Source organism: Narcine bancroftii, chromosome 9 (assembly GCF_036971445.1).
Source record: "Narcine bancroftii isolate sNarBan1 chromosome 9, sNarBan1.hap1, whole genome shotgun sequence".
NCBI classification, from domain to species: Eukaryota; Metazoa; Chordata; class Chondrichthyes; order Torpediniformes; family Narcinidae; genus Narcine; species Narcine bancroftii.
In genome coordinates this window covers 109,899,649-109,915,765 of record NC_091477.1, presented here as the reverse complement: position 1 = coordinate 109,915,765, position 16,117 = coordinate 109,899,649, and the positions used below count along the sequence as shown (strand labels likewise).

The 16,117-nt window shown below is 41.9% G+C and overlaps 1 protein-coding gene and 1 long non-coding RNA gene across 3 annotated transcripts in view; both read left to right on the top strand.

Annotated features, from left to right (window-relative positions):
- The window catches only part of LOC138742624 (uncharacterized), a 78,220-nt gene that overhangs the window by 54,390 nt on the left and 7,713 nt on the right, over positions 1 to 16,117 (top strand). The window contains exons 1-2 of one of the 2 annotated variants that reach the window (XR_011344289.1): positions 4,992 to 5,074; positions 13,900 to 14,005. This is a non-coding gene — a long non-coding RNA (uncharacterized lncRNA). Of the gene's footprint in view, positions 1 to 4,991; positions 5,075 to 13,899; positions 14,006 to 16,117 lie in introns of those variants that run through there. The other variant, XR_011344290.1, reaches the window with a different exon arrangement.
- LOC138742623 (actin-6-like) lies at positions 11,253 to 12,577 on the top strand. The gene has a single exon (XM_069897285.1). The coding sequence runs from the start codon at positions 11,387 to 11,389 to the stop codon at positions 12,506 to 12,508; it is 1,122 nt and encodes a 373-aa protein (XP_069753386.1). The 5' UTR covers positions 11,253 to 11,386; the 3' UTR covers positions 12,509 to 12,577.

Here is a 16,117-nt window from a genome sequence, read left to right as displayed (position 1 = left end):
ACTGGTGGATATAATCCTTTCATTTTTCACTTTGTTAGCTTCTCTTCATTGATCAAATGCTGACTTTAGATTTTCCTTTCAGTGTTTCCTTTTAATTTCCTTCATCCCACTTCTAACATCACGATTCATCTTGTATTCTTATGTGTGAGTTCTTAGACAATACATGGATGAAGGAAAGGCTCTTTACTTTAAAGATGATGAGGCTGCAAGCCTCCATTACAGATCTTACATACTGCAGTCTCCTGCTCTGTGCCAGCCCCTGCTGGCAGCCAAGTATAATCAAACAGGATCTATAATCCTTAAGGCATTGCTAGTTGCATTGCAACCATGATCACTATCATTACAGCAATTTGGTATTGAAAGGCCTAGACAGAGTAGATGTGGCAAGGTTGTTTCCCATGGTAGGGGAATCTAGGACAAGAGGGTACAACTTCAGGATAAAAGAGCATCAATTTAAAACAGATGTGTTTATTTTTTTTTAGCTAGAGACTCATTGGAACTTGTTGCTACAGGTGTCTGTGGTAGTGAGGTTGTTTGGTCTATTTAAGGCAGAGATTGACAGGCATCAGAGGGCATCAGGGAGAAACCCAGGGACTGAGTGGAAGGATGGATCAGCTCATGATAAAATGATGGAGCAGACTCGATGGGCCGATTGGCCTTGTGAAAACAGGAATTTGTAGCACAGTAAATATGAAGTGACAGTTCTCTCAAATGCTTCTTGTCAGGGGCCTTGTTTTCAGTGACAAAATGTAGTTCATTTGACAGTTGATGCATATATGTTGATATATATTTATGAGAGACCTAGTTTTATATGCTTCCATCAGTTGCTGAACTGAGAACATTTGACACTATTGCCATCTCATAATAGTGTGTAAATGGGTAACCGCACCACTTGGAAGCAGCTGGTCAGAGTTGAGTGGGCTTTGCAAACTAATTATATTAATGCTGTCTGACAGATTCAGTCCATGCATTAGATATCAGCATGGCAGCTGTAACCAGACTGTGAGCTATCTTTGCAATACCACTTCATTTTGCATGTAATAACTATCAATCATCTGTCATGCAACATGTAAATAAACAGCTTTGTATGTTGCTTAGGTCTCATCAAGATCTAAATTCTTCATTTTTAAAAAAAAAATCCACAAAATACTCAATTGCTCTTTTTTTCTGAATGAAATCTACCTTGGGCTAATGGAAAGAAAATAATCAATCCTCCATTAGAGACTTGTATAGAAAATATCATGGATGCTTTTTTCCACTTCACACACCACTGAAAACAATCCAGCACCTGCTTTTCCCTATGCTCAAAAGGCAAGGCTCTCTTGTTACTGAAATTTCCACCTGTCAAGATAAGTAGGCCTCAACTCCAGTAACTGGGCACTTCAGGCACCACATTTAGGAAGGCTTTGCAGTAGAGACATGTCAATGCAATCACTTTAACAGGGGTGGAGATTGGGCCTTGCATTGGTGACAAGGCCAGTACTTATTGTTCATCTCCAACTCCTTGAGAAGGTGGTGGTGTGCTGACTTCTTTTTAAAAAAATTTATTTATAAATTTTAAAACCACAAAAAAACCTTAATATTACAAATCCATTACAAATATATCCAGTATCTGTATATAAAGAGAAAAAAAAACAAGAGAAAAAGAACCACTTCATTATCCTCTCCTCCCCCTCTAACCCCCTACAAAAAAAGAGAAATATATATGTAGGACAAGAGACCCTCAACAGAAGTGCTCCATGCCATAAAATCTCATGTAATATGCAGAAGCCTATTTGGAGAAAGGGAATGTCAGAGTTTCATTTAAATATTTATACCAACACTTTGTAAATATTAGCTCCATATTTTACAAAATATATATTCAAGTGGTCTACAACTTCGAACTTCTGCATGCCATCTTTCCATTCCTCAATCTGTTTCTGACTTCCAAGTTATTGCATCCATTTTCTAGCTATTGCCAAAGCAATTTTAACAAATTTCACTTTGAACATGTTCATTTTTAATTTAGGTTTAACCCCTTTAATATCACCCAATAAATACAATATTGGGTCCTGTGGGAATTTAACTCCAGTTATTCTTTCTAATAAGTTACCATTTTACAACCAAGATTTTACAATCTAGAACACTGCCATGTAGAATGCAAGAAAGTACCAACTTCCTGTTCACATCCAAAATATAGATCCAAAAAAGTATAATTTAATTTATTTAGCTTTAGTGGTCAAATATAGCTGATGAATAAAATTATACTGTACTGACATATAGCTCACATTTATTGTGCTTTTCATATTTTCTCTACATAATTCCATCCACTCATGTTCATTTATTTGTTTCTTCAAATCCTCTTCCCATCTTTGTCTTGATTTATGTACTCCTATTTTATGACCTTTCTTTTGTAACAATTTATATGTTAATGAAATCAATTTCTTTCCATTTCCATTACACAATCACTTCTACTGGCGATAACAGATCTTGACCAAAATTTTCACGCAAAAAAAGCTCATAATCTGATAATAACAGAACCTTGTATTTTCAGATATCTGAAACTTTTCTTTCATTCTATTAAAAATAATAAACTTCACTGCTTCTGAACAATCTTCAATCATCTCAATGACCTGTTGTTTCCACATATTTAAAAATTGATTTTTCATAGAAAATGGAATAGATCTCTTTTGGAATAAGGGTGTTCTTCTTGACCTTAAACCTCCTCCTCCTCCAATCTATTTATCAATCTTATTCCAAAGATCAATTTAATGTTTTAATATAGGAGTTTCTCTATTCTCTATTAACAATCTAGAATTCTATTTATAAATAAAGTTTTGTGAATTTGCTTCTCCTATTTTATCAAGTTCTATGTTCATCCATATGCTGACTTCTTGAAGTGCAGCATTTTTTATGGTTAATCTATTGGGAAGGGAGTTCCAGGATTTAGGGTTAACTACTGGCAATATATTTATACACCAGAATATGTGCAACTTGGAAGAAGAGCATATAGGTGATGGTGCTCTCGTGAGCCTGCTACCCATGTTCTTTCTTGATGAGATTAGGGGGTTGATGGGATGAGAATGTGGTACTGAAGTAGTTGAGATGTATTAATGCAGTGGATTTTGAGGGTGTCACACACTGCAGAAACTGCTAGAGGGAGTGCGACTGGTGGAAGTGGAACCAATCAAGTGGGCTACTTTGTCCTGAATATTGTTGTGTCACTTGAGTATTGTTGGAGCTGCATTTATTCAGACAAGTGAGGAGTCCTCCATCACTTTCCAGCTTGCAGATGGAGGACTCTGCCTATAATAGTGGAGTCATCTATGATTTAGATTTGATCATAGACATGCTTGTACTGGGAGTACAGTAAGGGGCTGAGTACATAGCCTTGCTGGGTCCCAGAGTTGAGGATGCTCATGGAAGTCAATCAACATCACCCAGCACATGCTTTGTTCTTGCTGCTACCATCATGAAAGTGGTCGAGGTTCCACAAGACTTCCACCACCAGGTTTAGAAACATCTGCTAACCTTCCACCATGAGACGCCTCAACAACAAACTCAATCAAGGATTCATTGGAGGACCCGTACTTTTGCAATTTATTGATTTGTTTTTCCTCTCTCTGTATTGCACAGTCAATTTGTTTACATTTCTTTATTTTTTTATATGTGTACATTAAATCAGCTTTATTTGCACTGCCAATAAGTAGTAATTCTGCCTCGCCCGCAGGAAAAAGAATTTTAGGGTTATAGGTGATGACATCTAACAATAAATCTCAAATCTGAGGTGCTATCACTAATCCTCGCTGATTGAAGCCTGTAGGATAGAAAGTTGTGGATCCAAATGCAGTGTGGGGTGCTGAGACTAAGGTCATGGATTTTGGGCATGAGTTGTTTGACACTGTTGTGTTGCATGCAGAACTATATATTTAATTTTTAAAAATATATTATTTACAACATGATAGAAGCTGATTCTGGCCACTTAAACCTGTGCTGTCCAATTACACCCAACTTAACCTACAACCCCCTACATTTTGGAGGGTGGGAGTAAACCGCAGCATCCAGAGGAATCCAGACACAAAGAGAACGTAAAAACGTCATACAGACAGTATTAGATTCGAGCCCAGATCACTGGCAACTGTAATAGTGTTGCACTAACTAACTGCTATGCTAACCATGCCACCCAGGTAATAGTTAGTCAATGACATGTTGTCCAGATGTTCCAGGGCTGAGTGTATAGGGACAGGGATATGGCATCTGCTGTGAACCTGTTTCATTGGTATGCAAATTGAAGTGGGTCGAGGGTGGCTGGAAGATTGTAGTTAATATGAGTCCTGACCAATCTCTGGATATTAGAAGTTATGATTATATCCACCATCAAGTCATGATGGTGGACATAAGTGTCATTCAGGCTTGTCTTCACACTTCTTCCAGGATTTTCACTTGTTTATGAGTGAACTTTGTGATTCACTGGCTGTTTGTGCAGAAGGGGCTTGGACGGTGCCTGTGATGCCTTCTGTGTGCATAAGGACACCCCCATCAAGCTTACAATCCTTTACCAAACCTCCACCACAATGATCAATTCAATAACTCAACACTAGCTTCACTTCCAGCTATGGACACCCATTCTAGATGATGATCCTAGTCCCCTTCTAATGACAATGACCCTGTTCAGACAATCTCAACTAAAACCCAGACACATAATCTTCCATATCAACCATCAAATTCAGCTCCTTACCCACATTCATCACCACCCCCCACCCCCTCCCACCCCCAACCTGAGATTTCCTTTCTTTGCTCTGCATTAACAATGTGCAGTTTGGAAATGGCTTATCCCATGTAAGACGTAATTACGAGAGCACAGAAAGCTAAGAATTAATCAGTGATAGGCCCATAAACCAAATATTGGAGGGACTAAATTTTAGGCTAATGTGCAACTCCTTTTAAAAAGTGCAGACTATTAAAAATCAGTTTAACGCTGCATTCGTCTGGTTTTAGAGAAACACGAGAAATGAGGAAGCTGGAATCTTGAATAAATAAGGAGAAGCTGAAGAGAGTAAGTGGGTCAGACAGGCAGCATCCACAGAAAGAAATGGTAAGTCTCAACAAGGGGTCTCGACATGAAACGCTAACTGACCATTTCTCTCGAAGGATGCTCCATGAACCGAGTTCTTCCAGCTCCTCTGTTAAACTGGCTTCAGCAAGTTTTAATAGGAGCCTCTGCCCCACTCCCACCACCACTACTGGTGACTACAGTAAATCACCAGAAGGATCACTGGAGAACAAATATACCACCTGCACTGCCAGCAGTAAGTATGCTTTGCAATTTCCCTGGTTTGTTTCTCAGTGTTAATTAGTTTAATTCTACCTCCACCTCCAATCTGAAGATCAAATTTTAATTTCCCATTTTCCTTTAGCTGACATGAATTGTACACCACAGTGCACTTTTCGTCTCTGCCAACAGAAATGATATCCTGATAATATTTTGTTGCATAACAAGTCATAGGATGGCACGGTTAGCGAAGCGGTGAGCCCATCGTTGTTACAGGGCCAGCGATCAGAACCGGGGTTCGAATCCCGCATTGTTTGTAAGGAGTTTGTACATTCGCCTCATGTTTGTGTGGATTTCCTCCAGGGGCTCCAGTTTCCTCCCACCGTTCAAAACATACCAGAAGTTGAGGGTCAATCTGGTGTAATTGGGCAGCACAGACTTGTATGTTGAAATGGTCTGTTACTGTGCTGTATGTCTAAAATTAAAAAAAATTAAAAGCACAAATTTAAAGCAGACAAAAATAGCACCAAAATCTCTTCCAATTCATCTCTTTGTTGCAAAGAATTCCAGTGCAATGAAAGGGTAACTGGGCTTAATTATCATGTCAGTACATTGACTGCATAACAACAATTGCTTCTATTTAAGTTTCTGTACAGCAGAACAATATTTGGATTTGTAAGAAGGATAACGTATAATGCTTCTATTGTTGACTTGTAAGTTCTTTACTGGATTAAAAGCTCTTTCTCTCTCAGCCTGTAGTCTTGGCAGTGCTCCATCATATTTATTTTTTGATGTCTTAGAAATTTATACAATACAGGATCATTCTTCAATAGAATAGCTGTGCAGAAAGTATAGTGAGTTCAACGTGTACTAGGTAACAGGTGGGAGGCTGACTTATCGTGAACTCAATTGCTTCTTAACCTCAGGAGGAGTGAGCCATATCAGTCAGACCCTAAAATCTTCATAATGCCTTCCAAGGAGGTGTTATATGTGGATTGTCAAGGAACACATGGCCTCCCTGTCTGGAACATTGTGAATTGTGGATGGTCATGTGACTTCCCTGTCTGAAACTTATTCAGAGGTTTCATCACCTGTCAATCAAGTTTGGACTCCGGCCACACACTAGAGCACACCTTCCTGTTGGCTCATTTAAATAACTTAAGGTCATCACTGACTGGATGCCCAGCTCAGAACTATATAAAACATCAATTCACCTTTCTTTCTCTCCGCCTCGTGGTCTAAGCACTGGATATTGCTCCATGCCAGATTGCTACTGTGGAAGAGTCATGGGTAAGGTGTGCATTACACTTAAGCCATAGTACTGCCATAGATCAGCGCTTGCAGAGAGCCACTCCTCCATTGATATAGGGAATAGGGAGTGTTTGAAAATCTGTCTGTGAAGTGTGCACAAGTTCGGGAATGTGTCGGAGATAGGTGGCCACTGGTATCGGAGTCCAATCTGAGTCAAATGTGACTGTCTATATAGTTGTTTAGTAGTAGAATAATTAAGTATCTTTTGACATCTTCCCCCATTTGTCTTCCATGTGTTACCTATGATTGTAACACTTGTGTTCAGACTCGTCTCTCTAAACCTACTGATTGCTTGGAGCACTGCTGGCTATACCATTGGTGCAAACCTATCCAAGATCTGCTCACAGTTCGGGGACTCACTCATAGAGTCAGGACTTTGTTTTGGCCATATTGGGTACAGCCACCCACCCCGTTGAGAAGCTGGATGTGCGCTATTATTGCCAATTATTACCTTCCCAACACAGAAATATCTAAACCAGTGGTTCTCAATCTTTTTCTTTCCACTCACACACCACTTTAAGTATTCCCTATGCCATGGGTGTTCTGTGATTATTAAGGGATTTTTTAAGGTGGTATGTGGATGGAAAGAAAAAATTTGAAAACCATTGTTTTAATCGTACCTAATTGACTCGTTATGTGCACAGTTTCATAACTCCAAAGGAAATGGGCCAATGACAATTTTTCTCAACCAAAATATTTCTGTAACAAATGGGTCTAGAGCAGTGATTCTCAAACTTCCCTTCCCACCCACATACCACCTTAAGCAATCCCTTACTAATCACAGAGTGCCCAGAGCATAGGGAATACTTAAAGTGGTATGTGAGTGGAAAGAGAAAGGTTGAGAACTACTGCACTAGCCCATGTTAATTTCCATCGGCCATTCCTTGGCCAACATTCCTAGTTAATGTAGATCCTATTGTAATTTTAGATAATCCTCTTCACTGACCACCATACCACCAATTTTGGTGTCATATGCAAAGTTGCATCACAGGGTCATTAATTTTTCATTGCACCTAATATTGTTTCAATTTCAGAGCAACTAAGAACCTGTCAGACAGAAGGAAAAAATTTTTTTCAAACATCCAGAATGTTTTCCAGATGTCCTAATTAAGCATTCTTGGCATTCCCCAGTCTTCACTGTGTTGTATCCACTGGGCTGACCTGATGGGATGTGTTTGCCACCATCCTTGCTCCTCACCCACAAAGATAAAGAGCTCCATCTTATGGTAAAGTGCCTGTATATCCAGTGAGTCTCCTATTTGCAGGCTAATCATTTTCAAGCTAATCCATTAAGCACAAGCTCTATGGCATTTAAGCTCTATGGCATTTAACTTCCCTTGTGCTTAATGCAGTGGTTCTCAACCTTTTTCTTTTCACTCACATACTACCTTAAGCAATCCCTTACTAATCACACAGCACCTATGGCATAGGGAATACTTAAAGTGGTATGTGAGTGGAAAGAAAAAAGTTGAGAACCACTGGCTTAAGGCTTATTGCATTTTATAATATGTTAAATTATCAGTCACAGACGTACAGCGTGGAAACAGTCCTTTTAACCTGTCTTTATTAGTTACCCACCTCCATCACTTCTGGTATCTTGTACCATATAAACACCATCCTCTGCAGGGTTGGCGCCAGAACGAATGTTAGAGGGGGGCATTAGCGAGTTAGAGGGGGGCATGGTGGAATGCTCATAAACCTACTCAGCGGGGGGCGGGGTCCCATCTGCCAACGAACAGTAATATCTTCTGCCCCTCCGACACAGAAGACGAGGACACTGCTTTTATTGCATCAAGGAAGTGATGCTTGACGTGTGCTAGGGACGTGGGAGGGGATGGGGGCGAGTCTGATGGTGAACAGTGGCCACGACCATATGGGGGAGTGCAGGCAATGCCAACTCTAATCCTCTGTGTGGAAAAGCTTTCCTGTCAGTTTCTGTATATATCTTCCCCCCCCCCCCACCCCGCCACCTTAAACCTATGCCCTCCAGAGGCTGCATCATGGTCTGGTATGGGGACAACAATACTCCCTTGTAAAAATCCCTGCAAAATGTAGTGGGCACAGACTAAGACATCATGGGTAAAAACCCTCCCCTGCATCAAGAACATCTATGGAGAACACTGTTGTAGAAGAGCAGAAGCAATCATCAAGGATCCACACCACCCAGCACATGCTCTGTTCTCGATGCTACCCATTAGGAAATAAGTACAAGTGCCATGACTCACACCAACAGGTTAAGGAACACCTGATACCCCTCAACAGCAATCATCTGAACCTCAAGAACAATCTCAATCAGGAAAAACACAAAATGCTGGAGAAACACTGTCCTTCATCAAAGAATGAGAAAATGCTAACAGGTGTTCAAACAAGAGTATGGGGGGGGGGGGTGATGGAGAGGGGGAAGTGGGTGGCAAAGGCTATAGGTGATGAAATGAGGGAGGGGACAGCAGCATTGAGGGGAGAAGGGATGGCTGGGTGGGTGGATGAACTGGTTTAGTGGAAAGCAGTAAAGTCAATGTTCATTCCGTCTGGCAGGAGAGGGCCCAGATGGAAAATAAGGTGTTTTCCCTCCATTTTTTGGGTTGTCTGAGTTGGATAGTACACGTCCATGGACAGACACGTGAGTGTGGGAGTCTGAATTGAAATGGTTGGAGACCCTAGCACCTTCCCCTGTGCTTGCAGGAGGTGCAACACTTGCACCCTCATCTCCTCCCTCACCACAGTCCAGGGCCTGAAACAGGCCTTTGAAGTGAAGCCACACTTCACTTGTACATCCAGAGAACTCGTTTACTGCATCCACTCCTCCTTTTGTGGCATTCTCTACATCGGAGAGACCGGTCGCAGATTGGGAGATCGCTTTGCTGAACACATTCTCTCCATTCGCAACAACAGCGACGTCCCAGTAGCCAACCATTTCAATTCTGAGACACACTCCCACACTCGCGTCTATCCATAGCTTTGGTCCCATCCAGACCACCCTCAAATTGGAGGAACAGCACCTTATTTTTCTCCATACTCAAAGACCCCAACAGCCCAGGCCAAGCCCTCTTCACTCTGCTACCATCAGGAAGAGGGTACAGGAGCCTAAAGACGTGCACTCAGTGGCACAAGGATAGTTTCTTCCCCTCTGCCATCATGTTCCTGAATAATCAATGAACTAGACACTGCCTTACTTTTTTGGGCACCTTTAAAAAATTTATTGTTGTAAGGTTGTTTACATGAGTGTTTGCAATATGATGTTACCACTAAACACCGAATTTCTTGACGAGTTCATTTATTATGCAATCAGTTTATTTACAATTTTTTATTTGTTTACCTATGTACTTTGAGACAGTTCTTTTTTTGCACTGCCAATAAGTGGTAATTCTGCCTCACCCACAGGAAAAAGAATCTCAGGGCTGTATGTGATATTATACATATTCTGACACTAAATCTGAATCTTGATCTGCAGAAAAAACTGTGACTTCACTTTCCTTATGCTTCTGATGACTTTGTATAGGCTTTTAAGGTTATCCTTAGGCCTGCGGTGGTCCAGGGAAAATAGTCCCAGTCTATCCACCCTCTACTTATAACTCAAGCCCTCCAGTCCCCATTACACCCTTGGGCATCCTTCTATTAGCAAGGTAACCAGAAATGCACATTGTAGTCTAACTTCTTGTAAATACTAACTTGATGTATTCAATGCCCCAACCAATGAAGACAAGTGTGACAAACATCTTTTTCTCGTCTTGAGTTTTGGTGCTTCCATTCCAGACAATGATGCAACCAGCCAGAATGCTCTCCTGCAGAAGTTTCCAATAGTCTTTGGTGACATACTCTCACTTGGTGATTGCGTGGACATGGAGTCCCCAGGACAGACCCTCAGAGATGTTGTCACCAAGGAATTTGAAATTCTTGACTCTCTCCACTGCTAACCCCCGGTCTAGGACTGGTTCATGTTCTCCTGATTTCCTTCTGAAGTCCACAATCATCTTATTTTGTTGTGGTTGTGGTTGTGACACCAGCTGAAGCCAATGAGAAAGTGAGTTTTCAGGAATTTCCTAGTTGACTGTTTTCACAAGTCATGTGAACAGAGGAAATTGTTCATTTCCCTTCCCCCATGAACCAGTACAAGTTCTACTCGGATGTAACGAGAGTCATAGTGTGTTGTATATCGCCCTCCAGATTGGGAGAGGTTACAGGTGAACCATTCTCTGAGCCAAATGCTCTGGTCAAGAGGTAAAACCACTTGGTTCATTGATTGTGGGAAGATAGCACAATAACATCAAAACACTTAATTCCCTATATAATGAATTTGGCCTGGAGAAGGCAGTTTGAATGAACATTTCGTCATCATTTATCTGGGCGGATTTCAGCTCAGACCCAAAGGTCGAAAGAAGTGCGCACATTTAGCATGAGAGAGCTGCCATGAGCTTGGATGGACTTCAGGTGGGTGTTTCAGGAACGCTGAAGATGCTGGAGTCTTGAGCAAACAATGTTGCCGGGGAAGCTCACCCGGTCATACAGAGACCGTGGGTCAGTCGATACTTCGTGTTGGGGTGTTCCCGACCCGAAGCTCTGCGCTTCATTGCTCTGCAGCCAAAGAAGTGACTGCGCTGAGTCCAGGGGTTGCTAACTGACGCAGCGGTGTCTTCATAATTCTTCTAAACTGTCACAATTGGACGGGAGAAACCTCATAGACATTTTAAAGCAAGGGTTTTAAAAGCAAAGGGGGGGGGGGATCAGTTCATTGCGATTGAAGCAGCGCTGTAAAGTCTATCTTTGGGGCAATTTTTTTAGTGTGAAGGCACAAGTGCGTTGGTTACCTCCCCTGCCCAGGCAAGGATGGTGGAGCTCCAGCCCGGCGTCGTGATCGACAATGGATCGGGGCTGATCAAAGCCGGCTTCTCAGGAGACGTGGAGCCTCGTTCGGTCTTCCACAATATAATCGGGAAGCCTCGACAGAAAGCGCTCGTCATAGGAGCCGAGCAGAAGGAGTTCTACATTGGCGAGGAAGCCCAAGTTAAGCGAGGGGTGCTGTCCATCAACTACCCAGTGGAACACGGTATAGTCACCTCTTGGGATGACATGGAGAAGATCTGGAGGTACCTCTATGACCACCAATTGAAAATCAAGCCGAGCGAGAGGCCGGTTCTGCTGAGCGAGGCTCCCCTGAATCCCCTGGCCAACAGAGAGAAGATGAGCCAGATCCTCTTCGAGGGCTTCGATGTCCCGGCCATGTACCTGGCTATCCAAGCCGTGCTGGGTCTTTACGCCTCAGGCAGGATCACCGGGTGCGTGATCGACAGCGGGGACGGAGTGACCCACTCCGTGCCCATCTTCGAGGGCTACTGCCTGCCCCACGCCGTGCTGAGACTGGAGCTGGGAGGAAGGGCCCTCACCGAGTACCTGGCCAGGATCCTGACCGAGAGTGGGGTCTCGTTCGTCAGCTCGGCGGAGAAGGAGATCGCGAGGGACATCAAAGAAAGGCTGTGCTACGTGGCTCTGGACTTGCAAGCCGAGCTATGTAAGAAAGCTTGCGACGTGGAGAAAGATTACAAGCTGCCGGATGGTCAGGTCGTCAAGATCCACAGCCAAAGGTTCCGCTGTCCCGAGACCCTCTTCCTCCCGGCCAATCTCGGCATCGAAGCTCCCGGCATCGATAAGCTCTGCTTCAACACCATCATGAAGTGTGACATCGACCTGAGGAGAGATTTCTTCGCCAACGTGATTCTGGCCGGAGGTTCCAGCTTGTTCCCGGGGCTGGATGAGAGGATGCTGAAGGAGCTCACCAAATGGGTCCCCACCGGCACCCCTGTCAAGGTGTCGGCTCCGTCCGAGAGGAAACACGCCGTGTGGTTGGGAGGCTCTATCTTCTCCTCGCTCTGGGCTTTCCAGCAGATGTGGGTCACGGCCAATGAGTACAAGGAAGTGGGGGCCAACATCGTGCACAGAAAGTGTTTCTAAAAATCTTTTTTTTTAAAAAAAGACTAACTGTATGCACTAAAAAAAAATTAAAGGTGCCCACTGAAGTGAGACATGCCTCTTTCTAGTTATTGCAGATCTCTCCATCATTTTAAGATTTAACCCCCAAAAAGGGTCTCAAATCAACCTGCTAGGTTGACGTGGTGTATCATGCTAAAACTATCTCCATTATTAATTATTAGGAACCTCATTAACATCTCAGACCGTGAATGAAAATCATTTCATCTCAGGAAGTGGATACATCTTGATTACTCTATATTATAACCCACAGTTCCTCACAATAACACCACCAGAGTAAATAACATAGAAAATACAGTTATGATGACAGTAAATTAGTTTCTTCACTGATATTTATGACAGCCAAACTGAGGGGGAAAAAAAGAACTTTAAAAAGACACACAAGTCCTGGAGAAACTCCCAACAGCATTAGATATAGAACTTGCATCTCAGGCCTGAATCCTTTGTCAGAGTATGAGCAAAAAAGCAGGCAGGTACCTGTATAAAAAGGTAGGGAAGAAAGGGCAGGGGTAGAGCGCAGACCAACAACCAAGAGGCCAAATGCTGCAGATCCACCAACACATCCTCATCACCATTCAGGGCCCTACATAGCCCACCTAAGTGAAGCAAAACTTTTTAATCTACAGTGGTCATCTACTGCATCCAGTCCCTCCTATTTTGGCCTCTATATCAGAGTCTGGACACAAACTGGGAGATCGCTTCATTGAGCACCTTTGCTCTGTCTGCCGTAATGGCAGGGAGGTCCTAGTGGCAACCCATTTTGATACCCCACCCCCTCCCCCACCCCTGCCACCACATTTCCATGCCAAAATGTCTGTCCATGATTTCATGCGCAGCCCAACTAAGTCCACAGACAAATTGGAGGAACAACATATTCTCATATTCTGTTTGGGCACCCTCCATCCGATCTGATGACATTAACATCAACCTCCAGTTCCCTCTCCCACTCCCTATCAAAATGTCTTCCTTCCTCTCACTCTTTTCCCCTTCCTCTTTCTCCTTTCCTCTAATAATACATTCACAGAGTTACCCCCTCCCCTGATCAATTCTCAGCTTTTCTCTCCTGCCCTTCTATCCATCCTTGTGGATACAGAAAACACATGTGGCCTCTTGGCTATTGATCCATGCTCCTCCTCCTGCCCCTTCTTCCCTCCAGTCCCTAACTTTTTTTCAGGTTTCTGTCTGCTTTTTGCTCACACCTTAACAAAGAGCTCAGGCCTGAAATGTTGATTATATGTCTTTGTTTCCTATTGACGCTGCAGGACTTGCTGAGTTTGTGTGCATTTACTTCAATCACAGTGTCTGCAGACTTTCCTTGTTTCATTAACTTAAAAAATTCTTTTTCTGCCATCAAGGTTACAAGAAACATTTAATCTCTGAAGACAATAATAAATCACTATCTGCTTGGAGGACTTTGAATTTAATTCTGGGTCTGTGCTACATGAGCTGAAAATTTAAAAGGTAATAAATTCTTTTGGTTTCCAATATTTGGGACTGTGTTAAAAAAAATAGCTGCCATCATCAACTTAATGGCGACTTGTGAATCTTTGGATCTTGATAATGTTTGATATTGCAGTATTTTCAACACGAAATTTTCTTATGCAGGGACTTTTTTTCTTAGAATGTTCCTTAAAGTCAGAAAAAGTGAAAAAGTTTGAAAATTTAAAGAAACATTTCTCAAATTCAATGAATGGTGTAAAATCGTCCAATTAATTTACCAAGTACATTAATTCTGCTCTGTACATGAAAAAAGATTATTTGTCATTCATGTCCTGTCTTCATTGTACAAGAACTCATTCATCCCTGTAGGTCTTTTTATTATTTTGTTGGTGGATGATTCCAGGCATGTGAGAAATGTAGTTTTCTTCACGTCTTTTCTACACTATTTGTTGTTCATTTTCAGTTTTTCCCTCTGCTTTACAAAAGTAGCACAAGCCTTTTTTTTTAATCCAAATAATATACTCTATTAAACATTTTGCTTAGGTCCCCCATTAACAGCTTCTTTTTATACTATAAACCTTAGATCCCTTTCATGTTCAAATGCAATATGGATGTGCAATCATTTTTACTACATTTTTTTGTTGGCTTCTTCATCCATGTATTGTTTTGTGGCATAAGACTATAAAGCTGACCACAATAGGGATTTATATTTTATGACTTATAATGAACTTGATGGATTGGCACATGGGACCAGGATAATACAGTGACTGAAGAACCAGGACTGAAGGATGGCCAAGACTCACAGCTAATGTTCCGGGATACCAATGCTACAGGTGGAAGTAAGAAAGGAGGGAATTGCGCTTTTGATTAGGGAGAAAATCATGGAAGTACATAGGATATTCATGGGGAATTGAGCTATCTGGATAGAAATAAGAAGGGGAATTATCTTTGAGAGGATTGTACCATAGGACCTTTAATAGTCAACCAGAATTAGAGGAGTAAATATTTGAAGATTGCAGACATGTAAAAATGAGACAGTTATAAGAGCAGCTGGTTTTAATGTCTCTAATAACAAGAAATGCCACAATGATTAGATGGGATAAATTTGTCATGTATCTACTTAACCACTTGAGGGTAGTTAATATTGTGCCTTTATATAAGGGCTGTGAAGAAAAATTTGGGATCTAACATCAATGGTGGGAAAGTTTCTGGAAGAGAGATGGGATTCTGAGAGACAGAATTTAGAAAGGCAAGGGCTGATTAGAGATGGGCTTTGAGTTTTTTGAAGTGGTGACTGAGAGGATTAATCGCATGGCTATGGATGTTGACTGCATGGTCTTTATCAAGGCCTTTGACAAGGTCCTGCATGTGGTCTAACCTTCTGGTAGTCTGGAAGGTAAGATCACATGGAAGTCCAACTGGATAGAAAAATAGCTTGGTGATATGAATCAGGGTGTGATTCTATAGGTGGTTATTTATATTGGATGCCTGTGACAAGTGGTGTGCCACAGAGATTGGTAATGGATCACCTGTTGTTCTATATCATATTAACAATTTGGATGAGAACAGGAAGTATGGTTAACAGCTTCGCATATAACACCAAAATTGGTGGTATGGTGGACAGTGAGGAAGATTACTAAAATTACAATAGGATCTACATTGGCCAAGGAATGGCAGATGGAAATTAACATGGGCTAGGGTGAGGTTTTCCATTTTGATAAATTAATTTAGGATGGGACATGTGCAGTAAATGACAAGGCCTTGGGGTGTTTTAGAACAGACAGAGACCTAAGGGTACAAGTACATAGTTCCATGAAACCACAACACAGATATACAGGGTGTCAAAAAAGGGTTTGGCATGAATTCAAGGCCCTGGTGAGACTGCACTTGAATTTATAAAAAGGGTTTTATTACGTTGGAAAGGCTGCAAGAAGATTCATGAGGATGTTGCTGGGACTGGAGTACTTGAGTTAAAAGGATAGACTGGGGCTGGCTTCTTTGGAATTCAGGTGGCAGAGGATGATGTAGAGAGGTAAATAAAATCATAAGGGTGACCAAATGGTCACACACAATCTTTTTCCCCAGTCTGTGAAAGTTGAACAGCAGGGGGACATAGGTTTCAGGTGAAAGGGA

Coding starts and splice junctions, on each gene's coding strand:
- LOC138742623 (XM_069897285.1), top strand. CDS start 11,387: ATGGTGGAGCTCCAGCCCGGCGTCGTGATCGACAATGGATCGGGGCTG.